The sequence below is a fragment of the Meriones unguiculatus genome, chromosome 12 (genome assembly GCF_030254825.1).
Source record: "Meriones unguiculatus strain TT.TT164.6M chromosome 12, Bangor_MerUng_6.1, whole genome shotgun sequence".
NCBI classification, from domain to species: Eukaryota; Metazoa; Chordata; class Mammalia; order Rodentia; family Muridae; genus Meriones; species Meriones unguiculatus.
The window spans coordinates 87,005,913-87,027,788 of record NC_083360.1 but is presented as its reverse complement, the minus strand read 5'-3'; the positions used below and the strand labels follow the sequence as shown (position 1 = coordinate 87,027,788).

The following is a 21,876-nucleotide window of genomic DNA, read 5'->3' as shown; positions in this document are numbered from 1 at the left end:
TATCCACCTGACTGCCTCCCAAGTGCTGGGATTACAAGAGGATGTGATCACGCCTGCCTCTGTGTGGTTCTGGGAATCCAACCCAGGGCTTTGTGCATTCAGAGATACTCTATAACCATCAGCCCAACAGCCTTTTTCTCTGCTCTCCCTGAAGTCAAACCTGTAAGCCCTACAGAGTGAAGTATAAGATTTGAGCCGCAGCAAAGCCTCTTGTTAGTCCTAGATGGGTTGGCCATTGTCCGTCCCACGCCTGCCAACTAAGCAAAGCAAACCATGCTGGCCTCAGCTGTACAAGACTCAGGGACGTGCCTGCAGCCATTCACCACGACCCCCTCTAAAGAATAGCGGGGGACCCAGTCACTCTCTTACTTGTATTTGGTTGCCTGAGTCCCAACAGTCACAGAGAATCCTAGAATCCCAGATGTGTTTCTACAGGTTGGGTAGACATGGTACCTAGAGCCAGACAGAGAAGTTCAGGAGTTCACGTGGTGACCCGGTTCCTGTCCAGAGAGGCGCTGAGCATGGCGGTAACGGGCTTCTGCCCTTTTGGAAGTGTGGGCGCGCAGCTGCTTGTGTAGAAGTGCAGGTCCCCACCCGCTGTTCAACTAGGTTCAAGCTAACTTTTCCAGCTTGTCCAGTGCCTGAACAAACTGAAGGATCATCGTCCATCATACAGACTGCCGAAGGGCAGACGTGTAGGTACTACCCCGGAGGGTAGGCAAGGGCCACGGTGGACTGGCCAGCTGCCTGCAGGGGAAGCCCGGTCCGCAGCGCTCTTGCCCGCACTTACCCCAGGGTCTGCTTGGTTCGAAGGAAGTCAAAGCAGGGCTCCTCCATGTGCATCTGTAACCCAGCATACTTCCATCAGCCCAGCTTCCGGGAAAGAAGCCAATTTCCTGCCCCAGAGTTCCATAAATTCCAAAATCCAGCCTCCCATACAAGCTTTTCTCCTACATGGTCCAGGCCCTTGACTGCGCATATGGGATGCAGATAGACAGCCTGACCCTCCAGTTACAAGTTTCTGACCTGCACAGCTGCACAGCCCCTCGGCATAAATGTTGGCCTCATGGTAGACCAGGAACCCCTGAAGCCCACCCTCCGTGCACTTACCACAAGAAGCTCCATGAGCGTGTATTCTCTTAGACTCCTGGTACCTGACTGAAGGGGAAAGGTGAGCAGATGAGCAATGGCCCACAGGTTTAATGACCTTGGCCACTACTCTCCTAGGGTTCCTGCCCTCACAGTCCTGTTTATTATCTACCCTCCCAGCAGCCTGAAAGCCGGAGAGCAGGAATCCTGCTGGAACACCGCTAGTTGTAGACTGGCTGGCACTAGTGTACACTTCCAGGTAGACATGGGTGAGCCAACAGTCCTAGCCTGACAGCGCCTGCCTGCAAGGCCCAGGATACATGGTAAAGTCAAGTACCTGTCGTTCAAGGACCTAAGGAGGATAGCAGGGTAGTGGCTGTGGAGGAGCTGAATCTGTTTCTCAAACACATAGGCACAAACCAAGTACTACGAAAGTAGCCCAGAAGCCTGGAGAACAGCACACAAACTCAGAATAAAAGTGTGGACGGAGGCCAAACAAGGACGTTGCTAGTGCATGTCGGAGTAGGTCTCTTGCAGGCTTCTTAGACATTCATTCCTTGGCTTTCCTATTTCACCAGAGGAAAAAGACAGCGCCTGCATGTCCTAACAGCTCTGACCAACAAGCAGCAAGACTTCCTCTGTTTCCCTTTGAGAGGGCTGCAACAAAACCAGTCAAGTCTGTTCTGTGGAGGGAAAGAGTTTCCTAAATGAAGCAGTTTGTATGAGATGATCATGGCATCATTTGATGATGAATTTACTTCTGAAAACCAGGACAATGTCAAAGAAGACGGGACGGGGGAGGAGGGATGACTGGGGAGATGGTTCAGGCGGCCAGCGCTTGCCTTACATGCACAAGGACATGAGTTCAATCCCCAGAACCCACACTTAAGAAATGCAGGGTGGAGCTGGAACTAGTTCCTAGCACCCGAACAGTGGCTCACAACCATCTGTGACTCCAGTTCAACGCTCCGACACCCTTCTAGGCTCTGCAGGCACCAGGCATACACTCGGTACACGGACATACATGCAGGCAAAACACTCAAAATGAAAATACTTTTCTTGGAAAAGAAAACTCTTGGTATGGCGGCATATACTTGTAATCACAGGGCTCAGTGGCCACAGCCGTCCCTACATGGTGCACTCCAAGCCAGTGAGGGACTGGACTCAAAGTTTTTAAAAAAGAGGGGGCAGGGGAATGGATGGCACCTGAGGAATGATATCCAAGGTTGACCTCTGACTTCTACATACACCTGTATGCACACACAGACACACAGACAATGGGGAGGCGGGGGTCAGGCCCAGGATCAGCAACAATAAAAAGTAAAAAAGAAAGTAAGCAAGGCCATGTTACCCAAAGGCTAGACCACAGACTGGACAGGACAGGTTCAGAGAGGATATTCACAAATTAGTAGTGGGATCAACCAAAGGCTAAAGCAGGCTCTGAGCTGACCGAGGGGTGCTGAAAGGCAATTGGTTGCAGACCGCCGCCTCCTCCCTCCACTGGGTCCCAGACAATAAAGAATTCTGCCTCGGATTTACCACCCCACGAAAAGCAGGCGATGGATCCTTCTTATCTGGTGGTCATGCTGTCTGCACTGACCGCTCAGCTAGGCTCGCTCTCGTTTCTTCCTGCGTGCCCTTTAACAAACGTCTTCTCTACTCAGGCTCGGCCGGGGACAGACTCCCGCCGCCCTTGGGCGAGTGGCCCGCTCACCTGGTAGTACACGGTGACTTCAGAGTTGGCGTCGCCTTTGTTGAGAGCTTTGACCTTGCACAGGTGGTGGCCGCCCGGCAGCTCCACCACCTGGAACTGCACGGGCATCTCCCGCTCCAGGGGCATGAAGTTCAGCTTGCTGCAAAACAGTCAGCGCGGCTCCCAGGGGCAGATCTTCCGCTCCCCCCAAGCCCAAACCGAACAGCCTGGGCTCCACCTCCCTTCTGAACTGCTCTGTTTACATCAGGCTCCAGAAAACCAAGCAAGTGCAGGGAGGGTATGAATCAGCTGAGGAACACTTGGCTTTCTGGGAAGGGCACCTCAACAAGAAAACTGAACCCAATACTTACTCAACAACGTATTTCAAGAAATCCATAGACTCCTACAAGATAAAAGACAAGCAGACACCGACCTCAGAGCTTGGTAACCGCAGCCTCTAAGTGCCTGCACACTCTGGCAGCATGAGGAAGGCGGGTCTGCCACCTGAACTCAGGACAAGCCGTTCATCACACGCTAAGCGACTCGGGCTGCCCCTCTGCTGGACTTTACATTTCAACAGCTCCCTGCTCACATTATCTAGCTGGCCATGCCATGGCCAGGGCTGCATTCTGGAAGTCTGCGCCAGTGGACACGGCCTGGGTAGAGCAAGTAACAGACCAGCGCTTGGACTAACTGACTACAAGAGCTGAGCGAAGGTAAGCTCAACTCGGTCACTTCTCCTGTGGCTATTTCACACGGTCACACCACCTCCTCCTCAGCCCAAAGCTCGACCTGTCCTCCCGCCGTGCCAGATGCAGACAGCTGGCGAGGCTCAGGAACAGAAACCAAGACTGGTGTGCGGCTCAGAGTTATACCCTTCCCAGAAACAAAGGGCAGAGCAGAAGCCACCGTTTACCAGTGACCATTTTTATAGCCACCGTTTACCAGTGACCATTTTTATAGCCACCATTTACCAGTGACCATTTTTATGTTCTCCCAAAAGGCCGCTCCATGCCTTAGCCAGTCAGCCAGGGTAGTTAAGGCATCTTTTTCCTGGGTGTCTCCTAGGCACTTCTTTTCATTTATTCCATTATTTTCAGGCTTCACCATTTTCCTATAACTCAGCTCATTGCTTAACCAGTTTTAAAAGTGTACAGTGATACTTGTGAGACAAACTTTCAGAACATCCCCACCAGAAGTATATACCCATTAAACAACTCTCTTCTCCCTCTCCGCACCCCCACGGGCCCCTGGAAACTGCTTTACTTCTTAGCGTGGACAGGCCTGGCTTGCAGATTCTGGCTGTGCATGTGTGTGCGCATACTTTATCACCCTCCTATTTCAATCTCTACATTCGTCTCCACATAGGATCTTCAGCAAATTTAACCAAAACCAAATTAATAACAAACCCCTTTAACGCAATCATAAACCGTCTTCTTCCTGAGAACAGAGCTGCCCGGATCAGGGGTCGGATACTCCCACCAGAACTTGGCAATGCTCACCACCAAAGCCTTTAGGAAAGAGTAAGTCCAGACCCAAAGCACACTGACAGGCTCCGCCTACTGTGAGAACCCCTTACTCACCGTGCTTGTAACATTCCCTTGCACCAGGCCCTCCACAAAGAGCTGGGATTTAAAATCCTTGACAAAGTTCAGCAGAGAATCAAGGGAAAGGCCATCCATCAGAGCTCGGTACTTGTCAATCATAGACCAGCGGGAATATTCCAGGATTAAGAGCCGCACATCTCTGTACAAGGGATATATTTTTTTTTAATGTTACAAGAAATGTATCTTAAGAAAAATTTCAGGTCAAGATTCTACTGCATTCCAAAGACAGGTGATTCCCACCATAACTTATGATGGAGAAAAATGCCATAGCCGCCAAATCAGCAATTAAAACTGCATACAGAGTTTTAAATAGGTTTGCCCACCTTCCTGTCTCAGTTGCAGAGTGAAAGATTTCACTTAAGTCAAACGAGTCAAATTTAACTAATTTTAACAAATTTTAAATTTTAAATTATTTCTACTTTTGTTATAAATTTCACTAATTTGTATTACTAGAAGATAATCTAATAGTGTCCATGATTGTGATGATTTATAGTCTGGGTAATGACCCTAGCTCATTATCAGACTAACTTCATTGTCCACCTCCAAACTGCTTCCCTAAGAGCTACTGAATTTCTCGAGTTCCTAATATCTGTGACTCAACGTTTTGTCACTTATACAACAAAAGCAGGACCTATGTTTAAGGTCAGCTGTTTTATGACCAATTACAGACATCAAGCAATGACGCATGGAGGGGCTTAAAGCCACCTGACAAAGGGCTGTGCCAACCCACAGGAGCCTTTCCTGCCCTTCCCATGGAGCTCTCCGCTCTGTTCAAGAGTCCCACGGGGCTTTCTCCTGTTCACATACAGACGCGCATGCGCTTGCAATCGGCCCTGGGGCGCATGCCGCGATGTTTAAGCTGTTGCTCCTGGACTCTGCTGGAACCCTGGTTGAATTCTCAGCTGTCAAGGTTGAAGGGCACTGGCACGGTGAACACTTTAACTCAGACCTCATACACCCCTCCTAGCAAAGCAAGCACTCTAGGGCGTGTGTCTCCTCAACACCTACTTGGCCAGCGTCTCCGGCTTGATGAGGATGTTGAAGTAGGTCTTCTTCAGCTGCTCCGTTATCATGGTAAAGACAGCGGGGGTGGAGCTGAACTCAGCCAGGTAGTCAATAATGAGCTGGAAGAGCAGCTGAGAGGGGAGAGCCACGTGAGCAGCAAAGCACAGAGACACACTACACTTCAGGGAGGACCCACTTTCCTTCAGTTAGCACCACGGGCCAGGGAGGACACAGGCGCTGCAAGGAACCTAAGGGAAGGGCTCATGCCTCAACTGCCAGTGGCCAAGGCCGCAATAGTCCTCAAAGTTGAAGCAATGTGTCTTCAGTTTTCATCATTTTCCTTCCAAACTATCTTTAAAATGCATCTTTAGCTGGAAGGGTATTATATTTGCATATACATTTTGAAAACTGTGATAACTATTTAATATTGAATTGTCTTATCCAAGCTAGGCATGGTGGCTCATGCCTTTTCCCAGCACTCGGGGAGAAAGAGGCAGGCGAACCTCTGTGAGTTCAAGGCCAGTCTGACTACATAGTGGTCTACATAGTGAGTTCCAGGACGGCCTGAGCTACATAGTGAGACCCTGTCTCCAAAAGTAACAAACAAAACAACTACCTTACCTAGAAATGAGAAGTTTTACTCTTTTCTTTAGCTCGAACTTAAAACTATTTCCTAATCCTAGATATTTTGTTTTTCCCAACATGTAACTCACATACTTGCTTCCAATCATTTCTAAAGGATAATAAACGGAAATGGAAAAGGCTATTGGATCAACCAGGACAGCTGGTCACTGACAGCCTGACACTGACCAAGTCTATGACACTGACCAAGTCTATCATTCAGGAACTTAGGCAAGGTGCATCATTTATTCTACAACGTTGTTATATTTCATTTTTAATTTTTTTAAAAAGCTTTATCTATACTCTGTAAATATATCAATTTTTAGCTTTCTATAAATATTCTATATAATTATAGAAAAGGTGAGGTAAGCCTCAAAAAAATGAAGAACATCAATTTTCTAAGGTTTGTATTTTGAATCAGCTTTTTAAACTTATTTCCCAAAAGACGCCCACTGTATTCTGGGATTTAATTTGTTTGAATCTTAAAACTTGGAGGTGAACCAAAGTAAATCACTCCATAGTGCTTCCTGTTAAGCAAACAGAGGCAAAGGTATAAAGGAAAGAATTATACTTTTCAGTTACTCTGCCAGCACAAAGTTGGACTCTGTTAGGCTCTTTCCTGTGGAATCTTTCTTACATGAACCCAGTTCCCAAAATATTAATGTCTTTCCTTAAATTTATTATTGCTCTTTTATGAGAATTCACCTCAAACCAAACCTAAATGCTAGTAAGGATTTCAGAGGAACAAAGGCAAAGGGAAGTGAGCTCATGCCTAAACACGGGCTGTTTGCTCTCTGTGCACTGCCAATAATGTGTGTGTGTGTGTGTGTGTGTGTGTGTGTTTCTTGGGGCTGGGGAGATGGCTCAGTTAGTAAACTGCTTGCCACGCAAGCATAAAGACGCACATTCCACCCCAGCACCCATGCAGAAGAAGCCAGGCACCGTGTTCCCAGAGACAGGAGAGTCCTTACAGTTGAGACTCATCAAGTCCCAGCATCAGGGGTAGGCCTGCTCTAGCCTGCTTCTCCAAGGCTGTGCTAAAACACATCACAGCCCACACCGAGGGAGCCGGGGCAAAGACCCTGTGTATGTTCAAAGTCACAACAGGGCCACACGCAAGAGGACCCCATGGGGACACTTCTCCACCACAGACCCACACGGAGGCTTCCGAGTAGCACCTTGGGGCAGTAAAGAGGAACACGGGCCTCCACACCGGAGAAAAATGGAGCTGTGTACTTACAGGTAGTTTGTGGTTGAAGCCTTTCACTCGGATAATCAAGCCATGCTCCCCAGCCACCAGCTTATACTCCAGCTGCGCCACGTCAGCCTCATAGGCTGGCTCAGCAAGGTTGTGAGTGAGAATGTTGACAAAGATGTCAAAGAGGACAACACTGCAAAGCACAAATTGTAACTAGCGTCATTAACTGGCAGGAGAAACGAGAGTAAGTAGAGCTGTTTCTATCAGAGTACGAAACTTCACTTTTTTTAGTAAGGTGTTAATTCTCTACTCCAGGACGGACAACCCATGAGGTCTGAAAGTCAGTCCAGCTTACTCAGGACCAGCTTCACAGGGGTATCACAGGGCTGCCCTGAGTGTTTGCCAATCTTTTCATGTCACATACATGTAGAACATGACAATGGCAAAATACAGTGAGGGAATGAGCCAGCATCAGAAACAACCAACCCCAACTAGCCAGCAGCCCAGCTACCCACCAGGCTAGGCTTGCAGACTCATAAACCTAAAACATGAGAAAAGGGAGAAGAGCAATATATTTGGGGGATGGACACTTCAGAGCTGGATTTTACAGTTAAGAGGCAAAGAAAGGCACTAACAGTGTCTGAGCCTTTCCTGTAACTCACTTTTTGGGCCCTCTGATCTCCCGCAGCGAGTTACCTATATAAATACGTGAGCAACGTGTAAAGAGAAAGGTCTAACTAAAAGTCTGGAAGCTGGGGGTGGAGAGCGCGCAGAGCTAACAGCACATGCACTCTTGCTTAGGACCTAGTTTAGTTCCTAGCACCCACAACAAGCACGTCACAGCTGCTTCTAATTCCAGCGCAGGAGAGGCAATGCCTTCTTCTGGACTGTCCCCAACGATACACGCGCACACACACACCCGCGACCCCCACTAGAAGCATACAAGCACATACAATTTAAAATAAAATAAATCCTAACTCCCTGCAAATCATCAAGGACCAGATAACAGAAACTGAGCTGGTCTTCTCTGCAGGTGAGGAGCCAGCCGCAATGGTTCCCCTCCTAGTTCCCAGGAAGGCTAAACACGCCCAAGCCAGGAACTGCGACCTGCCGACCAGTTATTCTAACTTGCTTAGAGCACAGAAAAATAAGTCAACAGCCAGCATAGTGCAAGTACTAAAAGAGAAAATAACCAAGTGTTCAGACCGAAATAAAACTGTTTTCCAGTAATTAACACAAGTCAATGTGTGCTGGCCCTGAGAAAACGCTTCCCAGAAGTCCGAATGGGCATTCATTCTTCAGCCCCAGCTGACCAGACGTCACACCTTCTTACGTGAAAAGGTTACACAAAAGGCCCCAGACGGTGTTCACAAGCCCAGGCCACCTTCTGCACCACTCAGCACTGTGCCTCCAAGTCCCCAGCACAGCTCTAAGCTCTCAACGCTCAATAGCTTCTAGCCCCAAACTCCACAGCCCTTCCTCATCCCCCCCCACAGAGTCCAGTCTGCCGGCTGGCGCTCCACTCCTAGCGCCAACGTCTTACTCAGGGTCACTACTGCAGTGAAGCACCAGCGCCAAAAGCAACTCGGAAGGAAAGGGTTTACTCTGCTTCCACTTCCACATCACAGTCCATCACCAAAGGAAGTCAGGATAGGAACTCAGGCAGGGCAGGAGCGGATGCAGAGGCCAAGGAGGGTCCTGCTTACTGGTTTCTCTGGGCTGCTTTCTTACAGACGTGGACCACCACCCACGGATGGCCCTACTCACATCGACCGTCCTTCAAGAAAACACACCACAGGCTTTCCCACAGCTCAGTCGTTCTCAACTGAGATTCCCTCTTGTAAAACAAACTCTAGCTTGTGGCAAGTTGACATAAAACTACCCGGCACGGTCAAGAATTTAATTTTTTTTCGAGAAAAAAAAAAAAAACAAACCACAAAACCTAACAAACAAAAACCCACACACTTACTTTGCTGCAGACTTCTGTATCAAAGGTGAGACCAGATGAAAACGTATATAGGCTGAAAGAACAAGGCCATGGATAAAACAGAAGGCCAGAAGCTTCAACACCCATTATCTTCTCTTAATGTGGCTTTTAAATTAAAAATAAACTACTAATCCTTAAAGCCTCATCACATGCCTGTTCTCTTTTATCCCTACATACTTTATTTTTATTCTTAAAACTTTTAAAATGTATTTTTTTAACCATTCCAAATAAATATGATAGAAGGCACACTTTAAACTACAGGAATATCAGACACATACAGAAAGGTATGAATAGCCATATTTATCAATAACTTCAGACAGGTGAAATATTAATACAACTATACATGTCAGAATAAGATCCTTTTTCTAAAGAGGCTGAACAAATGCCAATAACTATTTATAAATTCTTATAATCTAGTCAAGAAAAACTGTAATGGTACAGCCTCGAGTCCCCAAACCTGGGAGACTAAGGCAGGAGGATTGCCGTTTTGAGACCAGCCTGAATTACATATTGAGTAAAGATTTAGAGAAAAGGTAGAAGGGAGACGTGTCAAAGTTCAGTGACCTGATTAAATGGCAGGCTCAGACTAAGAAGGGCGCAGCGTGGCCATCCCCTAAAGGGAAGGCCCTTAAAGACTCTGGTTAGCCCACACTGTACATGCTAAATGCAAAAGGCAGAGATAAGCAGCTGGGGAAGATTTCACTTTACAGTTATGGATCTGGCTTTCTCTTGTATCTAGGAATGATTTTCCTCATCTTATCCCGTTTTTAAAAATAATGTTTAAATAATACAATCAGTCCTTTAAGATGGTCAAATACCTGGTTTTCTCAAAGGAAAAAATACTTAAAAACAGTTTCTTTCTAGAACTAAAATTTTAAATTATGTGTGTATGTGTATAGTGTGTGTGTATAGTGTGTGTGTGTATATAGTTTGTGTGTATAGTGTGTGTGTGTGTACGTGTGTGTGTGTGTGTGTGTGTGTGTGTGTGTGTTTGTGTGTGGTTCCTCCTCCCACGCTGCAGGTCGCGGGGATAAAAGCAAGGGCAGCTTGGCATCAAGTGACGTTAGCACTAGACCAGCAGCGCATCTACATCTACTCCTCAAGCACAGAAGCACACGATCAGTCTAGGCGTGGAAAGGGCTTCAAAGGTCAAGGACGCAGGCACCAGAGCACAGAACTGGCACACGAGAGACAGATTTCCCCACAGCACTCCTTCCGAGGGGTGGCAGCTCACCCTTGGGGATTTTGAACTTGTTGTCTTTCTTGTACCACAGGCACCCTTGCGAAGTATTCACAATCTTGGCAGGGTATTCCGTTTCAGGGCAGTCAAAAGCCTTCAGTGTAAAGTCCGTGGCTGACAACAGGAAAAGAGTGCTCATTTTGCAAATATTAAGAGTACAATGTAAAAAAAAAAAAAAAAAAAAGAGTACAATGTATATACTTGGCCTTAAATTACATGAAAACTGGAAATATCTAACTCCCAACAGCAGACTCTCATCTCTGTACACTCAGCTTCACTCCCATTCTCAAGTAACTGTTAGCCAGGAGAGGCTGGCCTTTGGGCCAGGGTCCTTGCAGAACCAATTCATGAGTGAATCTGTTCTTCAACAGGAGTATCTTCTGCCAACCTTAAGGACTCTAAGAGATTCCCATAAAGTTCAGCTCAACTATAGCCTGACTTGTCACTGCAAATGAATAGCTAGCTACTTAATTAACATGCAGGTAAGAGATAGTTCATTTAGGGGCTGGAGAGATGGCTCATGATTAAGAGCATTGGCTGTTCTACCAAAGGACCCAGCTTCAAGTCCCAGTACCCACATGGCAGCTCACAACTGTCTGTAACATAAGTTCCAGTGGATCCGACTCAATCACACAGACATACATGCAGGCCAAACACCAAATGTACATAAAAATAAATTATACATTAATGACCTTTAAAAAAAGATAGTTAATTAAAAAAAAGAAAGAAAGAATAAAAGATGAGGCCAGAGAAATAATAGTGAGCCACCATCTGGAAGCTGGAAACTGAACTGTGGTCTTCTGAAAAAGCAGCCACTGCTCTTAAACATCTCTAGGCCCATGATTAATTTTTTAACTTTTTAAATTATCATTTATTACAATTTATTCACTCTGTATTCAAGCTGCAGCCCCCTCCATTTCCTCCCAATCCTACCTTCCCTCCCTTATCTCCTCCCATACCCCTCCCCTATTCCACTGATAGGGGAGGTCCTCCTTCCCCTTCCATCTGACCCTAGCCTATCAGGCCTCATCAGGACTGGCTACATTGTCTTCCTCTGTGGCCTGGTAAGGCTGCTCCCCCCTCAGAGGGAGGTGATCAAAGAGCAGGCCACAGAGTTCCTGTCAGAGGCAGCCCCTGTTCCCATTACTAGGGAACCCACTTGGAAACTGAGCTGCCATGGGCTACATCTGTGCAGGGGTTCTAGGTTATCTCATGCATGGTCCTTGGTTGGAGTATTGGTCTCTTCAGGGCCCTGTGGGCCCAGGTTTTTTGCCTCTGTCTCCTGTGGCATTCCTGTCTTCTCATAGCCATATAATATAGGATAAACATACTAAAATCTATAGTCCTAAAGAAGTTAAACAACAAGGAGGACCCTAGGGAAGAGGCTGAAACCTCACTCAGAAGGGCAAACAGGATAGACATGGGAAGTAGAAGACAAGGAACAGGACAGGAGCCTTCCACAGAGGGCCTCTGAAAGACTACCCACTAGGGTAGCGAAGGAGATACTGAGACTCATAGCCAAACTTTGGCCAGAGTACAGGACATCATGAGTAATTTTTAATAGACATATTCTGAACATCTTTTATGTGTACATACATACACAATGATCACTGTTTTACTGACCTATGTACTTGTTCTCAGCTGGAAGATGAAGGTCTGGATTTAGGTCAAAATTACTCTTCCATAGTTCAGCCCAAGAACCTTCAATATCTGTGGAGGGAAAAACAGATGAGCCAACAAAAAATGTAACGTTCAGAATTCTCTCAACGAGCCAGCCATCACCTGAGCCTTCAGCACTCAGGTTCTCCTCAGGCATAGCTAAACCCAGAAACTCACTACCCAGCAGCACCGCCAGCATCTGAGGCAGGGCTAGCAACGAAGAACCCAGGTCCTACCCAGACCCTCTGTGACAGAGTCAAGCTTTCCTCCTGGACTGCCCCCTCTTCACTGTTGGTGACACAGTCACGTGACACAGCCCACACCGCTCTCCCAGTGGAGCTTTGGGTACTTCAATTAGGAGCATGTGTCACTACACTTGGCCTGAGACTATTGTGGATCTCCAGGTGACACACACCTGCTTAGTGAAATCTGACAAGTGACGGCCCCTCTCTCTCCTTTTTTTAAAAGAATAGTTTGGTATTCTGAACACTGCAGAGAGCAGGCAATAGGCAATGATGCCTCCAGAGAAGCCCTTCTCTAAAACAAAATACAAGCAAGAGTGGTGGCGCACAGAGGGACGGCAGGTCAGCCAGGCATACACAGCAAGACCTTGCCTCAAAAACAGTAAATACCACCAGTGAGTAACAAGTAAAACATCTGCCCACCGAATAACCCCTGCGGATATTCTCACCAATTCATAAATATAAAGACAGCAGTAAGGAACAAAATATGAGTAAGTTTCATTTCAAACTAAATTTTAAAAAACTTATACTTTTTGCCAGGCATAGCGGCACACTGCTTCCCCAGCACTCGGGCCGCAAAGGCAGGCAAATCTCTGTGAGCTGGAGGCCAGTGACACCTAGAAGCGGTAATCTTAGGGAGAAAATGCCTCCCCAGATTGCACAGGGACGTCTGTAGGTACTTCCTTGATTTATGGGAGGGTGGGCCACCCCTGGCAGGCAGGCCTAGAAGACACGCTGAGAAAGCCATGGAGAGCAAATCAATAAGCCACCCTCCTCTGTGATCTGTTTCACAATGGGGGGGGGGGGGGACAGGTTCCCAGATTCCTCAGATTCCTGCCCTGACTTGAGAGTTGTAAGAAGAAATACACCCTTCCCAAGACATGTTTTATCTCAGGACAGTTTTTGGACGTGATGTTTTATCACAACAGAAACTGTAACTACTGTGCAAGGATTAGAGTGCTGTGACAGAGGAGCACATGTCTGCTGGAGGACTGCGGAACTTTGGGCTAGAAAAGCCACCGTTCAGGGCTTGGTGAGCTACTGTGGAAGATAAAAGATAATGCTGAGAACAGTGCAGACACAGCAACCTGACAGGGACAGCCAGCCCACACCTGGTGTGGCAGTGCATAACAGCGGCACTGTGGGGCAGAGACAAACAGATCTCTGTGAAATGGAGGCCACCCTGGTCTACACACACCGTGCGAGTTCCAGGATAGTCATGGCTATGCAGAGACTCTGTCTCAAAAAAGAAAAAAAAGGGGGGGGGAATGTAGCAATTTTGTGCCACACAATGAATTTAAGGTCAGCCAGGGCTACACAGTGAGTCCCTGTCTAAAAATTTAATAAAAACTGTGTATGTACACGCAATTGTGCAAGCAGACAAATGTACTTTTTGTACTTGTAAAGAAACATCAAATTATTAAAGGATAAAATTTCCCAGGTGATGGGGCCAGAAAGATGGCTCAGCAGTGAAAGAGTGCTGCTGCTCAAGCACCCACACCCACAGGGCGCTCACAACTGCCTCTAACTCCAGCTCTGTGGAATCTGACACCGGCTGGCTTCTACAGGGATCCACACATACATGGTTGCACATGAGCTCTGACACGCACACACGTAAATAATCTTTTAAAATCCTCAGATGAGTCAGATACACTTAAATAGAGGAGGAGAAGCACGGTCTTACCTTCTATGCTGTACTGAGTCCCAAACCACTTCTCCTTGAGGTCACACCTGCCTTCATTAGCACCAGACAGAAGAACCAGATTTGCCTTTTGAGGAACTAGCTGGTTTAGGGCCTCAGCAATGACCTAATAAAGGGGACAAGAGGAGACATGAGAGACAGGAAGAGAAAAAAAAATAGCAAAAATTTAAGTAAATACACAACAAACAGCTGCACTGTTAGCTGTAGTCTTGACCAGTGAACTGTGTCTAGCTCATGAAGCTCCTAATTCATGAACTCTAAGTTTAACACTATTTCATAAACCTCATTTTTACTTCTGTTGAGGTATAATGAACAAGCATCAAACGTGTATCCTCGCGGTGCTTTGAACACTGCTCATCTGGAACTTCACTAGCACTAACTAAGCGGGTGATGTTATTGTCCTGTCACTAGGTGGCAAGAAGCAGTGTCTGTCCTAGCTGTGTCTTGGGCTAGAGAGCTCTTCACTGTCAGCTCCTGTTCTGTGCATTTTAGGAAGATTTGTACCATCTTAGCTTCCACCCACTCGCTCCGAGGAGCACCCTACAGCCCACATCCCTGCCTCAGACAAAATGTCTCCAGACACTGACAAATACTGAGGTAAATGGCCTCAGGCTGACAAAAGCTACCCTATAAAACCAGGCTGACTTGTTTCCCAGTAGAGGAGTGGCTAACCAACTCTTCATTTGCACACAATAGTATATGAAAGTTTTTTCCCTCGTAGCCCTTGTGTATGTATGCTAGGCAAATTCTTCACTGAGCTACACCCCCAATCCTCTTTTGACTTTATTTAAAACAGGATCTCTACCCGAAGGTTCAGATAGGCCTTGAGCTTAAGATTCTCCCGGACTAGGCTCTCAAGCATCTATAATTCGGGCTCAGCCCAGAAGTAATTAATTTCTAATACAGGGACTCTTTATGTTTTTCTTATAAATATATCAAGTATTAAAAAAATCATAACTGTCCTGAGTTTGCAATTAAAAATAGGTTAGGCAATTTGTTAAAAAGAATGCTTAGTGGGCTGGAGAGCTGGCTCAGTGGTTAAGAGCACTGGCTGCTCTTCCAGAGGACCCTGGTTCAATTCCCAGCACCCACACGGCAGCTCACAACTGCCTGCAGGTCCAGGACATCTGCCACCCTTACAGACACACGTGTAAACAAAACACTAATGCACATACAATAATGCAATGAAATCATTTTAAAAATGAAAGACTTTAGGAAAAGAACACTTAGAACCGACTACACAAGTCTTTGAGATTGCCTTAGCTCCTTCACGTGTTTCAGCACTTGAGTAACTACAGATAGTGTGTAAGAAATCGCGTGTGCATCTCTTGTACTCCAAGGCAAACATTCAGGGCTGAGATGGATCATCTGTAGACGTGCTCCTCTCCCCTACCTGTCCTCTCCCCCATACCTCCTCTTCCTTCCCTTCCCCTCCCCCTCCTCTTCTCTCTTTTTCCTCTTTCCTTTCCTTTCCCCTCCCTTCCTCTCCTTTCCTACTCTCTCCCCTCCTCCCTCCCTTCCTCTCCCCTCTCCCTCTTTTTGAGACAGGGTTTCTCTGTTAGCCCTGGCTGGCCTGGAACTCACAGAGACTAGGCTGCCTCTGCCTCCAAGTGCTGGGATTACGGGCATGCACCCACACCGCCAGCCTACAGCAGTTTGAACTGGACCAGTCCTTACCTCTGGCTTGTACTCAAACAGGAGCTGGTCTCCGGTGAGGAAGTCCTCAAGTGGGTACAGCTGCATGTTCTCACACATGTTCTCCACGTACTCCACGGGGTCTGTCTGTGAAGAGGGACAGTCAGCTTACCCCACAGCCACCATTGTTGTCCCCGGTCGTTCACACACACAGGACGCCGTGTCACGGGGAAAGATCTGCGGAGCCAGGGTGCTTCCCCTAAGGGTCACCCTATCTACTCTTGACTGCCGCTGTCCCACGCTGAGCGGTCAAGTGCTCACCGGGGACGCTGTGTCATTAAGATGGGGACCCACCACCAAAGCAGCGGCCCCCAGAACGCCCCGTGAGATGAGTCAGACTGCAGTGTGTCACTAGGTTAGAGTAGTGACAAGTCGAAGTACAGGAGCAGGAATCCAAAGTACAGGGCAGAGACTGGAGAGGTCAGTGGCAACAGGTGCAGGCCCACAGGACAGGGGTAACAGCACTCTGGAGAGCGGAAGGGCAACTGTGGTGACACCACATGCTTCAGAACGGCCAGAGGAAAAGAATTTCAACACTCGCCAACGTGGTGGTGACAGAGGTCACTATCTACAGAGCGGTTACTCTGATCTGAGCATCATACACTGTATGCTCGTACTAAAACATCACACTGTACTGAAAGATGGACATTGATTATGTTATATAAAGATGAATTTTCTAAGAAGTTACATTAATCAGTGTGTTGTCTCAATTTAAAGATCAAAGAATGACAAGTTCTCTGGTTTTTGAAGTAGAAATAAAAAAGCAATCAATTCAAATATCTACTTGTGCACCCAAATACACTGTGTGGTTTGACTGAGGATGGTCCCATAGGCTCATTTGTTTTAAAAAACTTAGTCCCCACTGGAACTACTTGAGAAGGATTAGGAGGTGTGGCCTGTTGGAAGAGACGTGCTACTGAGGGCGGGCTTTACACTCTCAAAAGCCTCCCACCATCCCCAGCGCAGCCTGCTTGCGGTGTGAGATGTGAGCTCTCCAACGGCCCTGAACCCACCGCCATGAACACAAGCCCTCTGGAAGCATAAGCCAATTAAACACTTCCTTTCAGAAGTTGTCTTGGTCCTGGCGTTTCATCACGCCAGTAGAAAAGTAACTAATATATACACAAACACTTTTTTTTTATTCTATTTGAGACAGTCGCACTAAGCCCCACAGGACAGCCTTTAACTCACTCAGTAGACCAGACAGGCCTTAAAATTAGAATCCTCCTGCCTCAGCCTCCGGAATAGTTGGGAGTACAGGCTTGTAGCATCAGGCCCGGTTCTACCTTTTAAACAAGTTATTTTTGCCAGCTTCTTCCTTGTAATACAACTGCTCTGGCCAACATGGTAGAAATCTTAGAGATTGAAAGTATTTGCTATGACTAAAGGACCCTGCCTAAAAGCCGATCTGTGACGCAAAAGCCATGGGTTCTGGGGAAACAAACCAACTGGAGGAGCAGCAGAGAGAAAGTACCTGCCTGGTGGGACAAGGACTTCATCTCTAGCATCACCGAGGAAAATACTCACACACATTTTCAGTGATAATTTTAGATTTCAGACTAACCTTACTATAATTTTAGATTTAACAATGGAAGCTATATTTTATACACCATAAAACCTACCCTTTTAAAGTCTATAATCCAATGCTTTTTATATCTACAAAGCTAAGTGTTAAACAGTGTCATTATTCCCCACACTCATGGTACTAAATTACTTATGCTAATCCAAGTAAATACACTCGTTTACTAAGGAAACTTTAGTGTCTGTTTTCTCTCATTAAACATAACATTTTAAAGGTCTATCCATGCTGTAATACAAAACCACTCCTTTATGACTGAATACTATTCCGTGACAACAATATTCTACTTTACTTACTTATTTAATGGTTTATGAACAGCTGTTTTTCCTTTGGGGCTTTAATAAATGATGTCAGTATGAACCTTTGTACCTAAGTCTGTGGGCATTTACATTTCCAGTTCTCTTGGGTATACACCTAAGAGCCTAGTTCAAATGTTAATGTTAGGCTAGTTCAAATGTTAATGTCAGTTTCCTCAAATGCTAGTTTTGACAAACTTTTTCAAAGTAGCTGTACCATCTACCATTCCACCTGAGGATTTGGACTTAGCCAGAACAATTCTAACATTTGCTAATACATGACCTTTTAACTGTTTTATCTTCTATAAACTCTTACTCCCTTACATTAATTGCTACACAATTATTCTGCTTTCCTGTCTATAAAAAAATCTTGAATGACATATCTCTAGAGGACAGCAAGATGGTTGGCCAGGTAAAAACACATGCCACCAAGCAGAATGACCCGAGTGTAATGCCCACAACCCACATGTCAGAAATTGTCCAACTCCTGTAAAATGTCCTCTGACTTCCTCATGCATGCTATAGCATATACACAACAAATAATCACATAAAAATTGTTTTAAATAGCCAGGCATGGTGGCACAGGGCTGTAATCCCAGCACTTGCGGAGGCAGAGCAGGCAGTTCTCCGTGAGTTTGAAGCCAGGCTGGTCTATAAAGGGAATCCAGGACTGTGAAGGCTGCGCAGAGAAACCCTATCTCAAATAAATAAATAAATAAATAAATAGATAAAACAACCAAACAAAAAATATTACTTTGAAAAAGGCATTCCTATTTGCCTTCATTGATGGTTAGAAAGAGGAAACAATTTTGTTTAAAATAGATTAATACAAACCTAACTCAACAGTTCATGCAGCAAACCTGGCCTTTTCTGATTTGTTCTTTTCTCACATTTGCTTGGTTTAATCTAAGATGTGTTGGACTCCTACTTTAAAATCAAGACTCAGCAAAGATGCAGGAGAAGAGATGAGGTGCCGTGACCCGGGCATCAGTTAACGTTTACCCTGAGAGGGCCTGCTAACAACTGATTAGAGGGACGGGGAAGACATTCTTAACCCAGAGAATGGAGTCTGGGAGTCACACACTCTCAGTTGCACCCCTCATCAGCCTGACTCCCATGTTTGCACCACAGCTGATGGGAACACACACTCCCCGTAAGGTGGCAGGCCAGGACTTGTGGGTACCAACTCTATCAACTTGCCTCGAGGGCCCTCTAACAGCCAAGACCTTTCTGATTCACAGGGTAAGGCTTTCATCTCCACTTCAGATGGCTTCAAGGATACAAAACACTCTACAGGAGGCAATGGCAGCTGGAGTTTCTGCAACCTTCCGCATACACTTGCATCTTCCCTGCTTATGGTATATGTCGAGAGAGCAGTCTTTGGTGGCCATCAAAAAGCCATCCTTTTCAGATGCTCTGACTGGCTATCAATAAGAGCTCTCAGATCTCAACCCTATGTCAGTGGATAAAACCAGGGAAACCCTGAACGTGGTTGAGAAGAAATGACATATTTTCATTAATCTACTGCTCTTCATCGCGACTGTGAGAGGCTGTGCACGTGCCTCCCAAGTGGAGGACCTGCCTAACGTGGAAGAGGCCGCTACCCCAGTGCCATGCAGAGGTACATCCAACTCTGAGTACCAGCAACACAGCACCATATTATGAGCAGTGTCTGTGACCGCTACCCACAGGAAGCACAACAGAGCTGTTACAGATCTTTAAATCCCGTGTGTACTCATGCTGAATGACTCTGAGAATCACTGGACAGTCCACTGGATCTTACTATACAAGAGACCTTATTACGACTTTTATTCTGAGCATTTTATTTCTATCTTCTTTTGTGAATTGTACCTTTACACAATTAAGAACACTATTCTATGCGCTGTACATTTAACAGAGTTGTTTCAATGGTAACTTTCCCAGCTGTGACAACATTCTTGACTGAGATGCTATGTAAGAGAATGCCTGTGTAACAAATACATGATAAAAACATTGAGAGTAAAATACGGGGAGTGGACTGTACATGGGTCAACAAAAAATACATAGGGAGAGAAAAGCAAATGATAACCATCTCCAGTGATCTCTAGGTGAGGGCGTACCAGCAATCCCTGTGCAGTGACAATAACTTCTAAAGCGTGGGAGCTGACCGGATGTATTATTTTAAGGAGCAGCCTTGTATGTGCAGATGGACACCTTCTCTAAGCTCTCTACCTTCAGTATTATACATTTATATGTCCTTATACTATAGATATATCAGATCATTAGCTTTTTCATAACACCTCAAAGCTTTTGTATGCATGCATGTGTGCACATGGGTGCCCGCAACCAAGTGCATGCCAAAGGTCAAGGTTGAGTGTCTTCTTCTAGCCCTGTTTTTGAGATAGAACTTCCTACATAGGCCAGGCTGGCCTCAGACTTAGAGATCCACCTGCCTCTGCCTCCCACATGCTGGAATGAAAGGTATGGCACCATGGCCACCCAGCTCTGCCCTCCTGCATGGGCCTAAGAGTTCCGAACTCAGTGCCTCATGTATACGCCGCAAGTGCTTTACTCACTGAGCCACTGCCCAGCCCCACAGTCCTTTACCTATGGACTTCCAGTTCCCTGGATTCTAAACAAACCTGTGTGTTTGGCAACCTCAATTCAAATTCACCATATCCACGAAGACCTTCAATCAAGGAAGAACTCCTCTCCCTTAAATTCCCAAAACTCAAGCGTTCTTAAGATTACACATGGCAATTGAGTGGAATATCTTCACAACACTTGAATCCCCAAACTATCAAATTTCATGGCAAGCTCTCCTTCAAATGTTTATCAAAGGAGGTGATTACATAGACAAATAAACAAAGCAGGTGATTACATAGAGAAATGTCACACACTATTAACTAAGTCATGGGTCTAGTCTCGTCCTGTAACAATAAATGCTTAAACCGAAAGTGTCGATGCCATCCTGAGATGCACATGACAGAGCGGGCACAATTAAAGTCCCAGTGACACTTCTACAAAGTGGAACAGTGGTCACACCGCTTGCAACTTTTTCACACATAACATGCAAAAACAATTTGACTTCTAATACCTGTTCTTGGTAGTGAAATTCATTATCCTCAATTTTCTGAATCTCTTCAAAAACTCTGTGAAGAGAACATGACAATTCACAAGATATATTAAAAATTTTCATTATATAAGAAAAGAGGCATAAAAATTCAAAGGAATGGGTAAATAAATGTACAGCATTATAGTCTACACTCAGACGTAGAGGGATCAGGATACAGAGCCAATAAAGGAAAGAGTAAAAAATGACAGAACAACACTTATTCTTATAAATTCTTATAAAACTAAAGCATGTCTGTTGGCAGTCTGCAATCAGAATTGTGCTAGGATCAACTCTTGGTTTCATCCTACGAAATATTTATTACCTTTTCTCTGGGCCTAGCTTCTGCAGCATTTTTAAATACTGAAAGACAGTATGGGCAACCTAGAAGCAGAACATTTCATTAGTCTTTAGCATAAAGCAGTTATCTAAAGAAAAGAAAAACAACTCCACTTAATTAGTTACCTCATAGAAATGCTCATATCCTTCATCAGTCAACGTAATAGAAATGCTGAACACAGAGTAAGTAGAATTTTGCTCAAAACCTGTCTCACCGTTTCCACCAAACAATGCAAGAGCCCAGCACCTAAAGTTGGGAAAACCAATCTAATCAGTAAGCCTTAAGTTAACAGAGTCAACATTTCTGTAAGATTCTGGGGCCTGAGCTTTTGATGTGAACGTACGTTTTTAAGTGTTAAAGGGGGTTTGTTTGCGACCAGGTCTCACAGACCGCCCCTGCAGCAGCCTTCTGAGGGCTGACATTACAGAGTTGTAGCACCACACCCAACAACGGTATGTTTAAAGTTCAAATTTCAGGAATACAGGAGTTACAGTACACTTAGAAGTCACCAGAACCAAACAGTGATCACCTTCTCCTGTCTAATGGGAGGACCAAAAGCTACTGTAAAACCTAAGTATTAAAAAATGTAATTCTTAATGAAAAACACAGTAAAAAGCACACAAATTAACCATATTTCATAGTTACTTGGAGCTGTCTCACTTATCATCTTTGATCTTGTCTCCTAAAACACACAAAATATAACCCAACTCACCATTTCAAGTTCTTTGAGACTATTATATGCTACATGCTTCACCCAATGAAGCAGCAATGGGACTAACAATGGGCTTGTTTCTAAAATAATGCCAAAAACTTAGAAGTCATACACCAAAAT

At 45.6% G+C, this 21,876-nt stretch overlaps 1 protein-coding gene across 3 annotated transcripts in view; it reads right to left on the bottom strand.

Moving 5' to 3' along the window:
• Nrdc (nardilysin convertase) overlaps window positions 1-21,876 on the bottom strand; it is a 66,863-nt gene that overhangs the window by 2,227 nt on the left and 42,760 nt on the right. For all 3 annotated transcript variants that reach the window (XM_021660836.2, XM_021660842.2, XM_060366103.1), the window contains 16 exons: window positions 21,170-21,290; window positions 21,030-21,088; window positions 20,690-20,744; window positions 15,721-15,825; window positions 14,026-14,149; window positions 12,064-12,150; window positions 10,435-10,554; window positions 9,183-9,234; window positions 7,256-7,406; window positions 5,398-5,525; window positions 4,366-4,528; window positions 3,154-3,185; window positions 2,804-2,942; window positions 1,111-1,158; window positions 791-843; window positions 370-453 (listed from right to left, as the gene is read on the bottom strand). In XM_021660836.2, the coding sequence (XP_021516511.1) occupies window positions 370-453; window positions 791-843; window positions 1,111-1,158; window positions 2,804-2,942; window positions 3,154-3,185; window positions 4,366-4,528; window positions 5,398-5,525; window positions 7,256-7,406; window positions 9,183-9,234; window positions 10,435-10,554; window positions 12,064-12,150; window positions 14,026-14,149; window positions 15,721-15,825; window positions 20,690-20,744; window positions 21,030-21,088; window positions 21,170-21,290 (1,521 nt within the window). The remainder of the gene's footprint in view (window positions 1-369; window positions 454-790; window positions 844-1,110; window positions 1,159-2,803; window positions 2,943-3,153; window positions 3,186-4,365; window positions 4,529-5,397; window positions 5,526-7,255; window positions 7,407-9,182; window positions 9,235-10,434; window positions 10,555-12,063; window positions 12,151-14,025; window positions 14,150-15,720; window positions 15,826-20,689; window positions 20,745-21,029; window positions 21,089-21,169; window positions 21,291-21,876) is intronic.